At 42.0% G+C, this 20,586-nt stretch overlaps 1 protein-coding gene across 10 annotated transcripts in view; it reads left to right on the top strand.

The window, feature by feature from the left end:
• TENM2 (teneurin transmembrane protein 2) overlaps positions 1–20,586 on the top strand; it is a 1,512,848-nt gene that overhangs the window by 1,216,221 nt on the left and 276,041 nt on the right. For all 10 annotated transcript variants that reach the window (XM_049109164.1, XM_049109163.1, XM_025435138.3 and 7 more), the window contains one exon: positions 7,304–7,538. In XM_049109164.1, coding sequence (XP_048965121.1) covers positions 7,304–7,538 — 235 coding nt within the window. The remainder of the gene's footprint in view (positions 1–7,303; positions 7,539–20,586) is intronic.

Here is a 20,586-nt window from a genome sequence, read left to right as displayed (position 1 = left end):
CAGGGAAAAGATGTGCCCGGTGTGCACTCGGGAGGGGCCCAGCTGCATTACGATTAAATACAACGTGTAAGGAGAGAGCCTTCTGTCTCTTAACATCCTGCACCTCAATTTCTTCCTCTTTATAATGGAGAACAGTATCTCCTGAAAAGATCATGATAAGTTTAAATAAGGCGAACTATATGGAGCGCTTAACACGTGGCCGGTGCTTCTTACACGGGAGCAGTTGTTCTTAGATAATCTAAGGTCTCCCTCTAAACCCCCCCCCTTTTTTTTTATAAACGCCGGCAGAGCTGACAAAACTTTGGTTTCTAAGCCTGCAGATGAGTGCTGTTTGTGACTGCGATGCCCATGCTCCTGCCACGCAGCGCGGATCCGTGTGTCATTGTGAATGCGCTCAGAATGCTTTTTCTCTGAGGTCAGATAGTTTGTGTAAGCAAGAGAACTACACATCATTCCCTGCGAGTGAACACAGCCCCTTCCTTCTGGGGTGCTCTGTTCGGGGCTGAATGGGGCGTTTCCATCAGGGCAGCCCCGGATCCAAGACTGTGCGCTCCTGGCCCAGAGGCACTGGTCAGAGCCGACGCCCAGCCCCGGGAGGTGAGAGGGAGGTCATGACTCGGGTCATCCCTTCAGCCTTCCGTTTGTTTCCTCCTCCGTTCTGCAACGTGCAGAAGGGCTGCGGCCGCAGCTTGCGACAGTAGTGGCCATTCCTGAGCAGCACCGCGGGTGGGTCCCTGCCCTGCAAGGCCAGCGATACCACACGGGGGTCAGTTAACAAAAACTAAAAGTCTGTTCTTTAGTGGATGAATCATTCAGGAGATACTACGACAGGGAAGGAGAGAGCAAGCTGAATGTCCCAAGTGTCTGATACTTACAGCCAAGTAAATCTCTTTCCATCTCTTTCTAAACCCAGGAGGAGGCTAGATCTGGCCTCTCCCCCAGCCCCCTCCACCCGCAAGCTGTTGGCAAAGTACCCAGTCAGAGCAGGAAGGATGAGCTGGGACCTAGCGTGCCCTTGTTTCTGCCTCCAACAGACCTAATTGCTGCTTATCCCTCATGCCACTGGTTATGGGAGCCAGGGATGCAGCACGGAGGAGGAAGTTTGAGAAAAGCCTTTTGGGAAGGTACAGAAAAGAGATTGCACTGCAGTTTGGCTGTTCTGGCCTATTTCTCCTGATTCAAGCAGCACTGTGAGGTGCAGAGCTTTGAGGTGGGCGATTCCCTCCAATTTCTCACAAGATTTTGTTCTGCCATTGAAGCAAATATGCAGAGAAGGGAGTTAAGGCCATTTTCCTCTGTATTTGCCAGGGTAAGTCTACACTCTGGGCAGGGGTCTTTGTTCCCTTCCTGTGTGAGGGCCCTCTGGGGCCTCGTGCTCTTTTGCGTGGGGAAGAAGGCCTGGGGTACAAAAGCAGCTGTGCCACTTACTAAGCCACGTGGCCTTTGGGGCTTTACTTAACCTCTCTGCACCTCACTGGCTGGATCTGTAGAATGGAGATAAGAGAACCTGTCCCATAACAGTGAGTGGTAACATATTGAGATAATTTATGTACAGGACTTTGCACAGGACCAGACACACAGAGAGAGCCTAGCTCTTAGCAGCTCTTGTTGGTGTCATTTTGTGGTCCGCCCATAACGTCAATCATTTTGTTTATGGGAAAGGAACACTTCTGAATCCCAGGTTCCATTTCTGCAAGCCCTTAGAGAGATGCTCTTGAGACTGCCGATAGTAATGCCTGTGCCATGTCACTTGGTCAGAAGGCCCTTCTGTGGACAGCATTTGAAGCTGGAGGAGGTCTGAGATTGGTGACTTTGCCTTTCTACATTGATTTGATTGATATCATCCTCCAGAAGCTCCCACTCCAAAGAGTTAGGAAAACCCGAGTTCCCCAAGAGGTATTCATCATTTTTCCTAGAGCCATAGTTGCTATTGCTATTATTAGTGTTATCACTATTATTAATTATAACACATAATGTAATACACATATTACATATGTAATACATTATATGTACACATAAATGTAATAATAACATTGATTAATACTTAATATGTGCCAAGAATTGTGGCAGGACTTTTTAAAGATGTATTCTCATTTGATGCTCCTAACAACCATATGAGAAAAGTAAAATGACTCTGCCCATTTTACAGATGAAGAAATAGACTTGGGATAAACATACATAATTTTCCAGGGGTCACACTGTTAATAGGTGGCCACAAAGGGGTTCAAAGCCAACCACAAGTCTGGTCATCAGCAATAGACTCCTCCTTCTAACTAGAGGCTGTTATTCTTGAAAGTCTTCATCTCTGATTCCTTCTGCCTCCTGTTTGAGGTCAGGTCTGAACAGCGTGTCCTGGTGCCAATTTTCACCAACCAGGGCTCCAAAATCTCTATCAACACCAGCCTCACTGCTAGCATCTTCAAATTGCTGTCAAGATGTAACTTGCTACAAAGACATGGTTCAGTAGAAGGGGGCATGAGAGTTTGTGGTTAATTCATCATCTCAAGGTCCGAGAGGTTGAAATTTTTAAAGACCAGCAGTTGGCATGCCATCTCCAAGAATGAGTGAATTATTAGCAGGTAGGCAGGCCTATACTTATATTTTTTTATTTCATACATTTTATCATTTTTTTAATCACCAGGAAAATAATAGTGTGGACTATAGAGCAAGACAAAGTCATCTTAGTTTATCCCTGCCCTCCTACTCTCCTGCACACCTACTCCCTCTTGGCAAGAGTAGGTCTAGCCTAAATGCCTCACCCACCTAGTTTATTTAGGAAGAGTGCAACAACAATAGCCAATTATTAAGAATTTACTTTCTTAGCTCCAAAGAAAATCCTTCCTTTACACATTATTGACAGTGTAGGCGTTGGTTGTTTCCATATGCTGTTTGAGCTCTGTTAGTCTAGTCGACACAGGAGCTGATACTCCAGGATTTTGCAGTCTCCAGGTCTAACTTTGTTAGAATTGATATTGTTACCCCTTCTTGGATGGGTAAAGTAAAGCACTACTTTATTTGTCTTATGACTCTAGTGTCAACCAACTGGCCGTTAGGAAGGACGGAATGTGGGAATGGCATCCCTGTCAGGACCAAAATTTCCGGCAACATTAAATATTAAGCACTGTTCTTTTGAGCAAACAGGACAAACCAAGCGCTCATTCAAGCACCTAGTTTTTAAACATACAGGAAGCACCCTCTCCCATAAATTCATTTATCCTTGCTAGGAGTCCTACCTGTCCTGCCCTAGCTTTTAACAAAGGACCAGTGTGCATCTCCTCCTTCCTCAGACTAAAAGCCACACAGTACCTAAAAATAAATTCTAGGTTCTCAACTTCAGATAAATCAGGTGCAAGATAATAGGTTAGCACCGTGATTTTAATGACAGTTGCCTTTTGCCTGCTAATAGCATACTTATTAAGTTGATAGTGTGTAAGCATTTCTGTTACATAGTTATTCGTGGCTCAATTGCATTATTATGTGATTTCATATTTATGTAATAGAAGAGACATTAATATGCACATTAATTAAACCCAATAAATGTGTGGAACTCAGAGTGGACCTGAAGGTTCCTTCATCAAGTTGTTAATCATTTCTGTTTCAGCATATATTGAAGACATGAGTTGCCTTTCAGAAGGGCTTTTTCATGTAATTTGACTTCCTGGAAAGCAGTAAAGCATGTTGCTGGCCATTGTTTGCATTTTTTGAAATGGAAAACCATCACATCCAGCAAGCTCATTGGATGAATGTAATGAAAACCAATAAACACAAAAAGTGCTTGGGATCATTAGTTGTAGCAGAGATGTTGTTATATTAGAAATATGTGACCCACCCAGAATACTAAGGTACCACGGATGAATCCAGCAGTCAAAAACATAAATGCCTACCAGCGGTAACATAAATACATACATCCAGCCAGATTAAAATAACAGGGGTTGTTAGGGTTGATGACAAACCAGAAAACCACCCAAAGGCATTCAGCTATGCCAGTCGTTACCATGAGGGAATAGACTCAGTATTTTTGTTCTGTTGTTTTGTTTTGTTTTGTTTTGTTTTGTTTTCAAGAGAAGTCAGAGATCTGGAACAATTATACAAAATCTTGCCTCTGAATTTTTGGTAATATCCAGCTTGGGGGCTGCTGATTTGCGACTTCCACCCTGGATGGTTGAAATCTAGGTTTATGTCCCGTACTCAAATCTGGACTCATTGAGAGCTGTAGTTATGTCTTATCCATGCTTTTCTTCCTGAAAGAAGTGAGCAATGCTCCATACACAATTGGGGAATTGGGCAGCCTCGGGTGGCATGCTTGGCGTTTTCGCTCCTCTTCCTCTCCATCTCCCATGTTGACACACAGGTACTTACTGCTGTTACCCGTGGTGGATGAGTTCTCAGAGAATTACAGAAATGGCCTTGTATGCCCAGGTTCGCATGACTCAAAAGGGGCAGATCCAGTCCTCAAATCCAGTTCTTTAGATTTTTATCTCCCAACCGCTGGCTGAGTGACCCCCGCCCCTGCCCCTACCAATGCTCCCATGTCTCTCTGTACAGACCCCAGTGGTAGCTTTTACCATTCTGTGTCCTAATTGCCCTTTCTAGGTCTTGCACCTAGTTGAAAAATCTGGTTGTTAGATGGATAGATAAATGAGCAAATATAATCAGTGTCACAGTGGAAATGAGCAGCAATAATGAGGAAAACATCTTCTAATACTAAGGATGCCGGATAGTTTTTGTTATTGCCATCAATAATTTGATTTACTTGCAGTGAAATAACAGGCTTTGTAGGAGGGCAGAGTGGGAAGAGAATTACGTCTTCTTTCATCTCCCCAATGAAACTCTAGACCTCCCTTCTTTAGCAGAAATAGAAAAAGAGCTTGACATCTCTTCCAGGCAACTGGAAAGCTCACCACCCATTTTATTTGGACCATACTGCATAGCCCCCAGGCCAATGGTTCCATTTCCCACTCAGCACCTGGATATTTTCAACAAAAGAGAACCCACAGGAATTCCACCCACACAGAACACAGATGGACAGAGGTGGGCCACACAAGTTGGAGTAGGCAAAGAAACTTCAGCTCAGGGTGAATAGACAGGAAGCAGGAGGGTTCTGGGATCTCATTTAGTGAATTAAATACCTCCCATAGCCTCTTTGTACTTTTGGAGAGTGTGTGGTCTGGAGTGCTGGAGGCGGAGGCCCCGGGGCTGAGGGAGACAGAAAGTGAGGGCTTAAGGCTGAGGAGAGTGGGTTCTCCCTTGTACACTGATTCATCTCATCTTCCTGAGGCAAGTCTCAAGATTACCCAACTAATGGAGAATAATGACACCACTTGGATGGGAGTTGAGAGAAGGGAAGGGAAGGCATGAGAATTCATTAACCCTTTGTGAGGGGCTTGGATTGCATCTCTGAAGGATCGTTATTACATCATTTCACCCCCTTTCCTCACCTCTTCCCACTAATATGAGGCAGACAAATGCTAAATAACTATATAATAATACATTACTAGACAGACAACAATGCCAGGAAATGTAATAGCCTGCTACAGCTATGAAACTCCCTCAAAGATATATTTAAAATGTCACTGGTGCATAATGTAAAATACGAATTGCAGGTTCATTTGGAGGACGTGATTTAAAATCTGTACAACTGTATGGCCGCATTTCCCACTGGGTTTTAGTTTTAGTTATCTTCTTCTGAAGACCAAAAAAAAAAAAAAAAAAAAAAAAAAAACCAAGTAATTTCAGCCCGGAGACACAAACTTCGAGGAACCACTTTTCTCTGTTATTTTTCCTTCTTATTTTCCGTGGTCATGATGCTCTGCAAACCTAGTATCTTCTTGACATGTTGTCTTTCTTTCGGAATATTTCTGCAGGCTTCACAGGAGCCACAGAATGTAGATTACACCTTTTGGAGATGTAGCCTGGCCACATAAGGAGACAAGTAGTTGAAATTTGTGTCAAATTGCTTGTTTAAATGATGTGAGCCAACTTCTTAAAGCCAGGACAGCAGGGGCTGAGGATTTTAAAAGTTGGCAGGGGCCAAAATGACAAGGCTTGGCAGTCACCTGGTGAGCTGCCAACGTCGACTAGAGGCTTCAAAAAAGGACACAAATTAAAAGTCATGTTTCAGCAGCCATTAAAACCAAATTATAGGCTTACATTGCATAGTGAACTACTTTCATTTTCATTATGCTTAAAATATTTCATTTTGTACATTGAGAATGGGTTGCTAGGAAAACCCTGTGTGGAGTTGTCATCTGTGGTCATATTTACAAGGGATACATGCAGAGGTATAGTTTTCCTTTGTGCATTTTTCCTACAAGGATAGAGGATTTCAAGATAAGAAAAGAGGATGCAATTTGGAATAAGGACCACGGTTTGAAAACATCAGTCCTGATGTGTCTGAGCAGGCTGGCAGATACTTTCTTATTAAAAAACAAACAAACAAACAACTGTATACATATATACATATATACAAAACACATACATATTTTAAAAATTGACGTCCTCAAAAAATGGGAAATTCTATCTAAAAGTCCAGATTTTCTGCTTTCCTTGAAAAACTAGAAGATCTGGCTGCCTTGGGCCCTTACCCCTCGTGGGCACATGGGCTTCGATTTGAGTGAAGGTGGCTCAGTCCATAACTGGCCCACTTCACTTTCCTACCTGGCCCCCATAGGTATTTAAATGTGCCACTCTCTGACTTACAGTGTACCATATTCGTATTAATTTTAGAAAGGGGAAATATCTGAGGCACCTAGGTGGCACAGTCAGTTGAGCGTCTCTTGATTTAGGGCTCAGGGTCACGAGATGGAGCCCCATGTCTGGCTCACACTCAGCCCTGAGTCTCCTTCTCTCTCTCTCTCTCTCTCTCTCTCTCTCTCTCTCAAATAAATAAATAAATAAAATCTGAAAGAAAGAAAGAAAGAAAGAAAGAAAGAAAGAAAGAAAGAAAGAAAGAAAGAAAGAAAATATTTGTGAAGAATATATGCAGTGTACTGGTTTACCAGGAAACGGTATGGTATAGAGACTTGGCTACACCCATGACCAGCCCTGTCCCCTTCCTTCCATTTCAAGATTAATAGGTTCCAGGCCGGTTTCACTAACCTAATTTCTCCTTCCTCCTTTGAGGCCCGCAGCAAAGAAAGGCCAACCGAGGCGCGTGCTGTGCGCGCAGCCAACCCCAGGATGAGGCCTGTGCGGTGTCCCCTCTGTCTCCAGCCTGCGACTTTCGGAAGCCACCACGCTGGGGCGCTTCGAGGGCGCCTGCGGTCTGCACCACTGACGGCCCTTCTCCTTCCTCTCTTCCCAGGTCCCCCCAACCACCACAGCCAGTCGACTCTGAGGCCCCCTCTGCCGCCCCCTCACAACCACACTCTGTCCCACCACCACTCGTCCGCCAACTCCCTCAACAGGAACTCGCTGACCAACCGGCGGAGCCAGATCCACGCCCCGGCCCCCGCGCCCAATGACCTGGCCACCACGCCGGAGTCCGTTCAGCTCCAGGACAGCTGGGTGCTAAACAGCAACGTGCCGCTGGAGACCCGGTGAGTCCCCGCCGCGCCCTGCGCCCTGCGCCCTGCGCCCTGCGCCCGCCGGGGGTGGAGGGGGCGCTCGGGGCGCTGGCCTGGCTGGCCGGGGAGACGTCTTGGAGTCAACAACGGGGCTAGCTAACCGCCCCCTGGCCGGTCCCTCCTCCGGGGATTCGACCCTGGGCGGCAGGGTGATAGGCACTTCTCTGTTGGCCTGTGTCTCCTTCTCATGCTTGTTTACTCTCTTAGGCGGCGCTTGTGTACCCAACTAATAGAATTAGCATACCATATTTTTGCTCAAAGGCTCATGGGAAACATGCTTATAAGGATATATTGACTGCAACCTGCTGATAAATTATGCATTTGGCCTTTCCCGAAGTAATAAATGAAGACTCATTTGAAATTAAGTGTTTGGGGAGACCTTGAGAAACAGTCCCTGATTCCAGACTGACAGAAGTATAATTTTAATTTATATTTCATCCAACATACCGTCTCACTTTAATCCCTCCTGTACACACTAACAGCTTGATGCCTGAGGGGCAAACAAGAATGTACAAAAACAAACAAGAAAAAAGGGGCAGCACTGACGTTGGAGCGGAGCGTTTCAAAGCGATCTCCAGGTCTGGCTCTGTGTTGTTTTGCTTTTGCTTCTGTCCCTTTCTTACCTTCATGTCTGGTCTTCCAAGACCGTACCCACCTTAATGCCCTGAGACGAGGGGTCTGGGTCACGGGGAGGCGGGCTGGGGCAGAAAGACCTCAAAGGCAGTGGGTGGGCTGCAAGGCGGGAACCTGCCTTGTGCCCCCACCTCAGACCCTCTCATGCTTTGTGTGCTCCAACTATTATTGTTTCCTTGTCCAAGAGAACCATGAAGAGAAAACAGAGAAAGGGGATAATTCGTTTTGACCCTTCAGAAAGTTCTCACTTAGGTTTTTAAACTTTAATAAGTTAGGTTTGAAGAAAGACAAAGGAATCTGTCATCTCTCTGGTCATGGCCAGTGAATTTTCTGCACACAGCTGGAAGCAACTCTGCAAGCCACAGCATGTTATGTTGTTTCTTAACTATAATTTTTTTTGTTTTTTTTTTATAAGATCTTGAATAACGTGTGCACCATTGTCACTGCGGTCACTCTAAACTTTAATAAAGTTTATTCTCTGATGATCATATTACTTTCAACTATACCTATAGTCTTAATCTCTGGGGCTTAAAATAGGTAAAGTCAGTAGAACCCGTATGCGTATATAATATAAAATAGATATACTTAAACATCTGCACTGGTATAGTAACCCATTAATAAAACAGTTTTGTTGGAAAGCTTCCAGGCTGAAAGCAGACTGGTCCAGGAGGCTAGATTCGGGATATTTCATTGTTGGTGGTGATCTTTAAAGCTGTATAGGACTTTCTCTTTTTCTTCCTTCTGCCATAGAGTTTGTTGGGCATTAGCCCTTTTTACATCAACAGACTGTTGTTTGAAAAAAAGTTTCTGGCCATAAAGCCTACCTAGAGTGGACTAGATGGAAGAAGGAAAAGGATGAGGAGAAAGGGAAAGAGAAATGTAGTAGCTATTGTAGAAAGGGTTGGGGGAAAGGTCGGAGAAAAAAGGACCACCATCACCGTTAATCACCAGTTTTTACTGTGCACTTTGCATACGCCTGGTATTCATTCTTCGCATGCATTATCTCATGAGAGCCTGGAAGAAATACAGTGAGGTAGGATGGAACCATTGTTCCACCATTTTAAAGATGGACAATCTAGATGTAGAGGGGCAAAGTAACTTTTGAGAGGCCTAGAGCTTCAGGGAGATGGGACATTTTGAGCCACATTGGATGGAATACAAGCGGTTTCCAAACACAAAGTAAGGTGGCGAGATGTCTGATGAGTGAATATCTACATTTACTGCCCTAATTGTTATATTTATAGGGTAAATTCCATAAGAGTGTTTGCTCCTCACAGAGATCCTCCCCTTGGTGGTTAGAATACATATGCTGCACGAACTGCCTCCTCTTTCCCAGCGTCTGGGGAAAATAGTTGGTTTTCCAGGATATCGACCTTACAAAACCATTTGCAGTCAAGTGTTATCTTGACAAGGATCTGGTAGAGAGGACCAGCAGAGCCAAGCCCGTCACCTTCCTAGTTGTCTAAAGTAAGCTTTCCTAGAATTTGTGTCTGATCTGGAGAGTCCTTCTGCAGACCATTTGGATATTTGTCATTTCTCCAAGGATTAGGGCTTCTCAATGATGCTTTTGGAGGAGGCATGTTAAATACAAAGCTTGAAGAGTAGAGAGGATTGTCAAAATGTTGAAGTCAATCAGAAGGAAAAAACAAGCAAGGGCAACATCTGGATGTTCTTTGATCGGGGCATTCAAGGGCCAAAGATTAGAGAATGTAAGGCCCCTGGGATAGGGCTATCATCAGAAGTCAAACATGGGGTGCATGAGTCAGCAGATATTTGAAACTCCATTCATGGAATTCATGAATACATATAACTTGGATATGCCTCTGGTCTCATGTATAAAAACTTTGACAGTAACTAATAAAATTGTTGGGCTTTGTGTTTCTTTTAAAAATATTATTCATTCAGTATCTTATTAGCAAATATTTACAGGGCCCCTCTTGTCTACTAGGCACTATGTTAGGTGCTAGGGAGATAATGAGTAACACATGAATCTTGCCCTTAAAGCTCACACAATCTAAAGGAAGAGGTAGGTATAAAAATAAAAGGATAGTGCAGTATATACAGTAATGGAAGTATAAAGTGACTGTACAGTGGATGAAGTGATTAACTCTTCCAAGATGATCAGGAAATATTTCACAGCTGAGGGTCTGTTTGAGCTGGGTTTTGGAAAGATGATAAGAATTTGCCTAATAGATAAGTAGAAAGATGTCAGAGAGGGATCCCTGGGTGGCTCAGCAGTTTAGCGCCTATCTTCAGCCCAGGGCGTGATCCTAGAGTCCTGGGATCGAATCCCACATCAGGCTCCTTGCATGGAGCCTGCTTCTCTCCCTTTCTCTGTGTCTATCATGGATAAATAAATAAATTAAGAAAGAAAGAAAGAAAGAAAAGAAAGAAAGAAAGAATGTCAGAGATTATGGCATATTGCTTATTCCCATTCCCTACTATTTTTTTGGCATAGTCTTAGAAAGTGTAGAACTGAACAAATTAAACAAATTAACTCATTCAAAAGCTGAAACATTGTGAGTTTCATCAGATCATTTTCTTACCCACAGGAGAAGTGTAAAGTGTAGGTATGGAGCTCTTCTTTCAGGGGCATGACGCCACACGAGGATTCCCATTCTTATTTCTATACCAAATAAGGATTGATTAACTACATCCAGGAGAGAGAACCATTGAAGGCAGGGCATTCTGAAGGCTGATTGTGATGTGTCATCAATTTTGAAAATGCCGTGGAAATTTACAAACAGCCTCACCACCTCTACTCTCCCTAATACAGACTTCTGGGTGTGTTGGAAGAATTTCATAACTCTGGAAGGTGATGATCGGGCATTATGCCACGCCCAGAGACTCTAAGCCAAGTCCAGCATGCTTCTTTAGACCAGTGAAGAGCAAACCCTTGCCTCTCTGCATTGCTTTTTGATGTTCCCCTCAGTCTTAATGAGGCATGTTACATCTTCTCTGGACTGTGCTTTTTCTTCCATTTTTTTTTCTGTGACAAGTAGAAATAAAGGTGCTGATTAAGGAGGCATAGCCTGAAAATAGGACTGTTCGAATTTGGAGTTTAATATAAGACCAAAAAAAATACAAGGAAAGTTCCGTACCAGTGTTAATCATGTAAAAGTTCAATGCATATAAATTTCTACTACCAAAACCAGTCAATTCATGTATAAACCGTAACATAATCCAAGAAAAAAACAAACTCAGGGCAGAGGAACTAACAGTTGGCAGTCTGTACTGTCTTTCTCTAGCATCGTGTATTGCAAAATTACTCCATTGCTGTGTTTCTCTCCAACTACTAAGGTCTTAGAACAAAATCCATGGGCAATTCATGGTTGATACCGTGTCTCTACTGCTTCCTCGCCTGAGAGCCACAAGGTCAGGAATCCTCCTGGCCAGCAGCTTCTTGGGGAGTTTCTGAAGTCAGCTTCTCTTGTCTACAACAGTACAAAGTAGCCCGATGACTAACTTTCCTTCCTTTCTGTGTTTTGCTGAAACAAGCTTCTCTCTCTGAATCTCCTAGCGGCAAGTCACTAAAGAGAATTCCCAAGCAGGACAAAACATCCCTCTGATTTTACTTCCTCCTTGAAATACTAGAAGCTCTCTCTCTCTTTTTTTTTCAGTAATGCCTCTTCTATCTCTATAAATTTTGCCACAAGGGGAACAGAACATAAGTACATTAAGAAATCTCCATCCGATCCTCAATTCCAGAAGCCCTCATTTTAACCATCAAGTTCCTCACACTACAAACAAGTTTGCAAGTTGCTTTGTAAGACGGTCATCCATTATTCATTCAAGAAATATCTATGAGAACCTATCATGTGCCAGACACTGAGGATTCCACAGCGAAGAAGAAAAGCAAAGTCCTCACCCTTGTGATGACTCCAGGCTGGATGTAGACAGAAGTAAATAAATGATTAGACAACTGTGTCCCCCCACCACCCCAGCCCCAACAACGACAAATGTAGTATGGGCCATGTGAGGTATAGAGAAGTCAGATGCGTGAGAAATTGACATTTAAGCTGAGCCCTAAGGATGAATAAGTGTTAATTAGACTTAAAGAATGTTCTAGATGGCAAAAACAATGACCCGCTGGGGAAAGAAACACTACAATGCCAAGAAAGGAAAGCAAGCTAAAAGGGCAGGCGAGGGCAGGATGTTGCAGAGCGTTGGGCTGGGTTAAAGGTTTTGGACTCCAGCCCAAGAATACCGAGAAGTCACTAAAGCGTTTTAAAGGGGAGAATAAAACAGTAAAATAATATTGTTTCATTTTGTTTTGAATTATGGTAGCTACCATATGGTGAATAGGTTGGGGGTAAGGTAGGAAGTATAGCAAGTCTATAGGTCCAGCTCGGAGAGTGTTGTAATGGTTAAGATAAAAGGTGCTCTGGTTTTCACTAGGGTCCTGACAGCTATAGTACTCATATTTGCCTTTCCCCTACCCATCTGGCAAGAAAGTGAACATTCATAAATGTCAGTTGTATTTTGAAGGCAGAATCAGTAGGGATGAACACTTGTGGAGTTGTGGCTTAGGCAGTTGAGAGTACAATGACCAATTTTTTTACTTAGGAGGGTGGCTGGATAATGATGCCATTCCCTGAAGAAGGAACAAGTTTTCTGGCAGAAAACAGAAGTGCGGTTTTAGACACATTAAATCTATGATGCAGTGAGACTTAAGTGTAGCTGTTTTGATTCTAAATATTTTGATTCCAAAATAATAGTTGTAACATGGAAATTCATCCATTTACAAATAACAACATATTTAGTGTGTTCAAAGCTCTCAGCAATTGATTTTTTTTCTCTTTTAAAAATAACCCTCCAGAAATTGTGTTCAATTTAGTAGTTATTCTACATGCTCATATACGCCTGCAAATAACAGTTTTTCTTTATCAAATACTTTTTGCTTGGCACTTAGTTCTTACTTACATGATGCCATTTAACCCCTTAACCCTTCTGTGGGGTATATGTTACTATCCCCATCTTAAATAAGGAGAAGGGCTTGGGAAAACTAAGTTACCTACAGGTCTGTAAATAAGTAAGTGGTGGAGCTGGAATTTGAAATGGGTCTGACTCCAAATACCGTGTTTTTAGCCACCACATGATAGTGCCGTTCGAACTAGAAAAACAAAACAAAACAAAACAAAACAAAACTATGCCTATTCTGGTGGCAAACAACAGATTAATTTTCCAGGCCATGGAAATGGTGAAGTCAATGCATTACAAGTGACATAGGCAAAAAATGATCTATGGGACGAATTTCAGCCTGTTGCTGGATGTAGACTTGCTCATTGACAAAATCATTAGCCAGGCAAGAGGTAAGGGACTCTTCTCTGCAGCTCTTGAAGATTGGTGGCAACCAGTGTTGTCAGTGTGAGGCCTCGCTGCTCCATGGCCTGTGCAGCAGAGGATCAGTGTGAGCTGATAACAGATACTCTGCGTGTTATGAAATGTGAGAGCAAATTGACAACACAGAAATAAAAGTCCTGCTACTTCTTTAGCTCTGTAATTTGCAGAATTGTTATCTCCCAAACAGAGCTTGGACACATTAATAGGAGAAAGCCAAACAGCTAGGGGTACCGTGGCTGACCATTCGATCACACTTTGAGTGCCATGATTATTCCTGTTCGCAGGAAGTCATGCAAGTGCTCTGATAAAGAAAGAAGCACCTTGGGCTTGTGAAAAGCATTTTAAATATCTAAATGTGGTACCAGAATTTCAGAAAACACACTTTTTGTCTTCATGAGGAAGTAATCTTAGCCTCATCTAGATGCTTTATTGGTAGTGCGTATTTGGGAATCAAGACACAAGACCTTTAGTAAATAAGGTTTTCACAGAGAAGCAACAAGATTGTTGAAACATCCTCACCATGCTGAGCCCAAAGACTATTCCAAACTTGTTCTCAGATTGATTTTTCTACCTAAGGATTAATTTTCTGACAGAATCACTGACAAGCTTGATCTTGAGAATATTAAACCAAGGTAACCTGTTTGGGTTTCCATTTTTTTTTTTTTAATGTTTTCAAGTGAAGTTTAAAACTAGAATTCATTCTGGGTGAACCAAATGCATTCAAGCACTTTTCAAATCAATAGGCAGCTTGATTTCTCCATATTGCCAAACATTATGCCCTCTCTAAATTCTCATCAGAGGCAACATGGAAATTAATGAGACCTTTAGGTTAGCCTTTCAAGCTCAGCCTTATTTTATAGCTTTACCTTGCCTTTTTGACATGGTGATCCCGCCTGGCCACCAGCAGCATTTCACGTTGCAGTGCACTTTAATTTTATAGTTTTCATAGTCTTCCTTGGAAACTGGCAGCTTATTAATCTCAATAACTGAGCTGCTCAATAGGCAAGCTCTCCAATGAGAAATGGGGCTGTGTCTTTTTTTTTTTTCCCCTTTGGTGGATGGACACAAGGGGTTGGTTGTTGGGTGGAGGCATATGGTGGGGTGGGGTGGGGTGGGAGAAAGAAAGCCAGTTGGAAAAGGTACCTCTGTACCCCACATCACTTCTTGACAATTGGCAGGAAAATAAAGAGAACTAGTCTGATCTATTGCTCTGCAATTTATGGCTTGTGGTGTTAAACACACTCAAGCCCATTAATAAGAAAATAAATAAAGTGCTGTGGCACGTGTGCAAATTACAAGGTGCATTAAGAAAGAAATAAGCATTACATCTTATTTAAGACCACTCCAGCCTGTTTTTTGGTGTGGTTTGCAAATTGGGAAGCATCCTTGAAGGTGGACGTATCCAAGGAGAGGCTGTCCTTTTCAAATTTGACTCTCACTGTAAAACTAAAGCCTTATTAAGTTTATTAAAGCTTTGGGGACTTGAACTTCTTACTTGTAAGCTAACCACAGCTAAGGTTCTAGGTAATAGGACTTTTTAAGAAGCTGTCCCCACCCCCATGGTGGGGACCCAGTTATGGATTGAGGCCACCTCGTGGTCATGCCTTGTAAGCACAAGACTCTGCCCCCAAGTCTGTGTAAATGTCTTGGGTTTAAGTTGAAAAAAGCTAAATATTTCCATCTTTGTCTGTGCTCTTTCACCCATTCAACTAATATCAGCTGTCACTCCCTTGGGGGCATTTCCTGAAGCCTTCCCAGAGGATATTTTATCTGGCTCAGACAGGGATAGGCCTGATGTAGCCCAAGTCTTTTTCTAATTCTGGCTCCCCAATGATCCTTTTCTTTTCACAGAGGCCAGATAAGGCATGCTCAGCTCTCCCAGGCAGGAGAAGTAGGCTCTGCAACTTTTTCTGCAGCTTCCTTTGATTTATTAGTCTCAGCCTTGCCTGCCTTTGTGAGGTGGAGTTTTGTGTCACCAGAATTGCAGTCCTGTACAAGGCTCTCAGCCAGGTTGCTCCACTGGGGCTGCATCCTCTAGATTAGAAGGAGAAGATTTAAGAAACTTTTTCTCAGACAGCTTTTTTCCCTCCAAAACCCACCAAACGATTTCAGGCTGCTTCATGAGTCCTATTTGCAAATAATCATTTTTAGAGGTCGTGACAATGTTAACCACAAAAGGCTCACCCTCAAAATTGTGTATTTTTAAGCCCCTTACGGAATTGCTTCTTATTCAGAATGACTGAGCAATCAGCAAATGCCCCCAATTTCTGTCATCATTGTTTTAACTGTTCTTGCCTTATATTCTGGTTTTTTCCTAGCCTTGCCTTATATTTCAAAAGAGAATGAATACTGCTTCTTTTCTTATTTGTGAAGTTGTATTGAAACTGTGTTGCAGTTTGTTAAAGCTTCAGTTGGGTACAAATATCCCTAAGTCCATTTCTCCACAATTAGTCCTCCTGTAAAGATGTTGCACCTCAATGATATGATGATTAAAAGCTGAGTTTTCAAAATCATTTGAACAAATGGATTTAAAACTCTGCACTTGGAAGAAGGTAGATGTTGCTCTTCTTGCATTGGTATGTGCTTAGATAAGAATTTAAAATGGAAAGCTTAATCTTAGTGACTTTTAATCTCTTACCAACCCAGACTTTCTCTACTAGGGAACATGGATAAAAAGGTATAAGGTGATATTGGACCCTATATAAGCATTTTATGGGACCTGGGGAAATCTACCCCACCCTGCCATCAGTAAAGTGAGAATAAATATGAAAGCTCTCTGGGAATGAGATGGTGCTTTGTACCCCTGGGTTTTGTGGGTGTCTTGTCCTCGGCTTCAGACTACTCCTTCTTGGTAGGTTAGTGTCCTCCAGTAGTATACTGAAGGCAAAAGAATGCAGAGATAATTGCCAGCTCCTAGACTTCAGAATCCTTGTGAGGAGAAATTGTGGCCTGATTAGATATCTTTTCACTTCCTGGGAACAGCTGAAGGCTATTTTTTGTTTTGATTTTTTAGGCATCATCATCATCCCTTAAATAACTACTTTGTGCCAAGTATTGTGATAGGTACTTTATGTTATCTGAGGGAAAGCCCTGTGAGATGGATATTGTTGTCCTCTTTTGGCATATCAGGAAGATGGAACTTGGGAAGATGAAGGCCCTAGGCAGAATAAGGATTCTGGGAGAACTGGATTCATGGAAATAAACTCAAGCATTAGGAATCTGTCCCTCAGCTTTGCTTTTCTCTCTTTCCCACCATCGTTCTTAAGCAGGCCTTCTTTAGTGAGATCTTTGTGGGAACTCAATTATAGCCTGTGGGCTATAGTCTCATGGCTCAGGAGCCTAACAGAAAAAGGCTATCTTCTTCCTGATATTTCAACAACACCACCTTCATTAAGTTTCATTGAACTCAACGAGAGTCACATACACACAATGGACCCAATCACCAAAGCCTGGAGAAGAGATAATGTTGATTGACTAGACCTGGATCATGCACCCATGTAGAACATCATAGCAGGTAGAGTGGCATGGTCATAATTGAGCACCATGGTTTTAAGAGACCATAAGACGAAGGCTTAGCTGCAACAACAACAACAACAACAAAATAAAGGAAAAGGAAAAGAAAAAGAAAAAGAAAAGGAAAAAAGAAAATCAAATCAAATTCAATGCTAGTTTTGCCTTAGCCTAGCTACCTTCTCTCATTGCCCAGATGATAGCGACTTTCTCCTCTGGGCTCACACAATTCTGGCCAAGATGGAGGGATGAGAGGATTTTAGGGCATCAGGTTATCTCACTTGCCTGGGCACAGAAGGGGGTTTACAGCTGATTCTAATATGTAGTAGAAAGAATAGTTCCACTGACTAATTTCCATCCCCTTCTGATTCATTGTCCTCTCTGGTTCACTTCTCAAACATCCCACGACTTTACCTTTGAGTTCACTGTGGCCACTTAATGCATTTTAACTTTTATTAGTCTCCTGATGTCTCTTTGAAGCTATCATCTTCTTTCCTGCAAAACTGCTTGGATTCCACATTTTCTAATTAAAACATGCTCATTTATTGTCTTACTAACCAGTGCTCTTTACGAGGGCTCATGATGAGCAAGTTAACTCAGAACAACTTGATGCATTTTCCATCTCCTGAAAATGGCTCAGGATGCAGTTTTACCTTTATAAAGTTGAATTACTTTGGACAATTTTTGGTTTTGCTTTTTTAATAAAACCATGAACGGAAAACATTCAAACTCTGGTTTTCAGAAATGCATTTTATCCTCTTCATGGTGAAAATTTTAGGTAGAACATTTTGTAGGGGTCAGTCAGCTCCATAATGGACCACAACGTAGGTAACAATTGAATAGTTCTACATTTAATTAGACAAAAAATTTTGTTCTAAAATACAACATGTCCTCATGTCAATAATTATGCCCATCACTATTTACACTCCTGTGATTTAATCTGGCATTACTAGAAGTACACAAACTTAGTGTAGTGGGGGAAAAAGTAGCACACGTACATTTAAACCCACCTAGAATTTCATAATAATGATGTAACTGGAAGACAGGTTGTAAGGACACAGTCCGCATGTGTCTAGGTGTACTTTGTCTTCTTAGTCTTCACCATTGTTGGCCTCGTCTAGAAATAGGGAAGCAGTGAGGAACCTCATGTCCTGCCTCTCTAATCAGGTCCACAGTACCATTCAGTTTGGGAAAGAGGAATTGTAGAATTTGCTACAGAGCTAAAGCAAAAGCCTATTTCAGGCAGACAGGAAGAGTCAGAAAGGGAAAGACAGAGACAAAAGGACCTGGTGTTGAGAATATAGAAATAAATGCATGCTGTCCACTGGGAAGTTGGTCCCTTGATTCTGTCCACTACACCAGAAGACAGACCAAGAGAAGGAATCAAGGTAACCATGATTTAGGCTGGCTTGATCATTTAAGAGAAGTAGGAATCATTTGGCAGCACAGAGGCAGAATTTTCAAGCTGGAATCCATGTTAAGGTTCCAAGTATAATCCAATATCTATTTTATAGATGAGGTGAGTGAGACCCAGATGACTCATCAAGGCCTCCCACTCTGAATGTCCAGGTGGTGCTATAAAGTAAGCCTCTGGTTGAGCATACTTTGCCGTGCATTGCTGTTCCCGGCATGATTAGAGGATTTTGTTGCCTCTTCATCTGGCAAAGAATCTTTTCTCCATTTCCTTCCATGAAGGAATTGTCAAGAATTTAAGACAAAGATTAGAGCACATATTGCAATAGATTTGGTCTTTCCACTCCTTTATTATAAAATGTATAATATGTTCTCTTGATAAAAAATATTCAACAACTTGGAAGATAGAAAATGAGAAATAATGTTCCCCTGCCCTTCCACGTCTATTTTCAAGGATATCTCTTTCGAAGTTTTATTATTTTAGGCTTCCCAAAATGTTTGTGGATGTCTGAGCGTATTTTTTTAAGTTTAATATAAATGGGACCGTGTTATACATACCATTTGGCAACTTTCTTTTTCAACTTCATGAAATATGATGGAAATCACTTCAGGTAATTTCATGTGGACCTGCCTCATTCTTGTTTTAAAGTCTGTGTAATATTCCAGGATGTCGTAATTTGTTTAACCAATCTCTTCTTTATGGACACTTAGATCACTTTCACATTTTTGCTATTACAAACAAAACTGTAATGAAGAGTCTTGTGTATATACCTTCCTTTGCATACTTATATGATTATATTCAAGAGTCAAATTCCTGGAAGTGAAATTGCTAGATCAAAGAATATGTATAATGTGCATTTTAAATTTTGATAGATTGTGCCAAATTATGTTCATCTCAATTCAAATGCTTCAGTTTCTCTTTATTCCTCCTTCTTTAATGGGCTGAATTTTCTCTTATGGGCTTAAAATAAGAGCCCTGAAGTTTATGGTATTGGATTTTAAACATAGAATTGAAAGAATTTTCTTTTTCAAGGAATAATGTACTAAGGAATACTAGAATACTCTAGGAACTCAGACCCCCCTTTCTAATGTGCCAGATGTAGTATGAGGAAGTGGTATAGCTGTGGGGAAAATCTGACTCACTCACTCCCCTTGATTCTAGCTGTAGGGCCCAACTTTTTATTCCCAAATTGTGCCTCAATATGGCCTACATGATTCAAGATACCTAACCTTTGCTGCCTTTTGTTTTCTCATTTATAATTTGGCAATGTTTAAATTTGCCTCTCCTCCCTCTCTACTTTGCCTCTATCCACCTAACGGGGATATTATAAGAATATCTAAGATGACTGAGTCAAGTTTCTGAGTCCCCAAGATAAATGCCTAGTACAGCAGTATTATTGTTCTAACTATTATAGGAGAGCATTTATGATCAAGGGCTTGAAAATCCAGCAAGGAAGACAGCCCTTTTTGTGAAAGAAGTATGTGAGGCTTCTGTCAATAAGAGGCCCTCAGGCCAAACTTATATAGTTTCTTTATCTGCAACTCCAATTTTATGCTAAATAAGGATTTTTGTATTTCCCACCTCCCGCTGGTAATCCCATTACCAGCTCTGTTCATAAGACTTCAGCTTAATTCAGCCAACATTTACAAAAGTTCTATTAGAAGCTGACCACCAGGGAAGGTGCTAAGGTTAAAAGTGAAAAAGACCTGGCCCTCAACCCCTAACAGTTACAGTCTTGTGGGGAAAAGACAGCTACAGAGATAATTTATATTAATATAAAACACTACAATGTGGATATAAGGGTGATATGGGAACACAGGGTGGTGAGGGATACCCACCTACCCAGTCAGGGAAACCCAGATGGCAGGAATGGGGTCTGGTTCCCATTTTGAAGGAAAAGTATTCCCTGTCAAAAGGGCACTCCAGGAAGAGGAAAGGGACTAAGACCAGAAAAGCAAGAGTGTACAAGCATTCTGATCAACTGGGCTGGAACTTAGGAAACAACGCTAGGAAGGTCTTGTGGCTCATGTTAGAGCCACCTTCTGGGCCCAGCAAAGCACCTGATGGTATATTCTGTGTGGGACGGGGAGCCTGCAAAAGTGTGTTATGGTCACATTTGTA

The sequence above is a fragment of the Canis lupus genome, chromosome 4, assembly GCF_003254725.2.
Source record: "Canis lupus dingo isolate Sandy chromosome 4, ASM325472v2, whole genome shotgun sequence".
Lineage (NCBI taxonomy): Eukaryota > Metazoa > Chordata > Mammalia > Carnivora > Canidae > Canis > Canis lupus.
The sequence above is the reverse complement of the archived record's forward strand: the minus strand, read 5'-3'. Positions and strand labels throughout refer to the sequence as shown.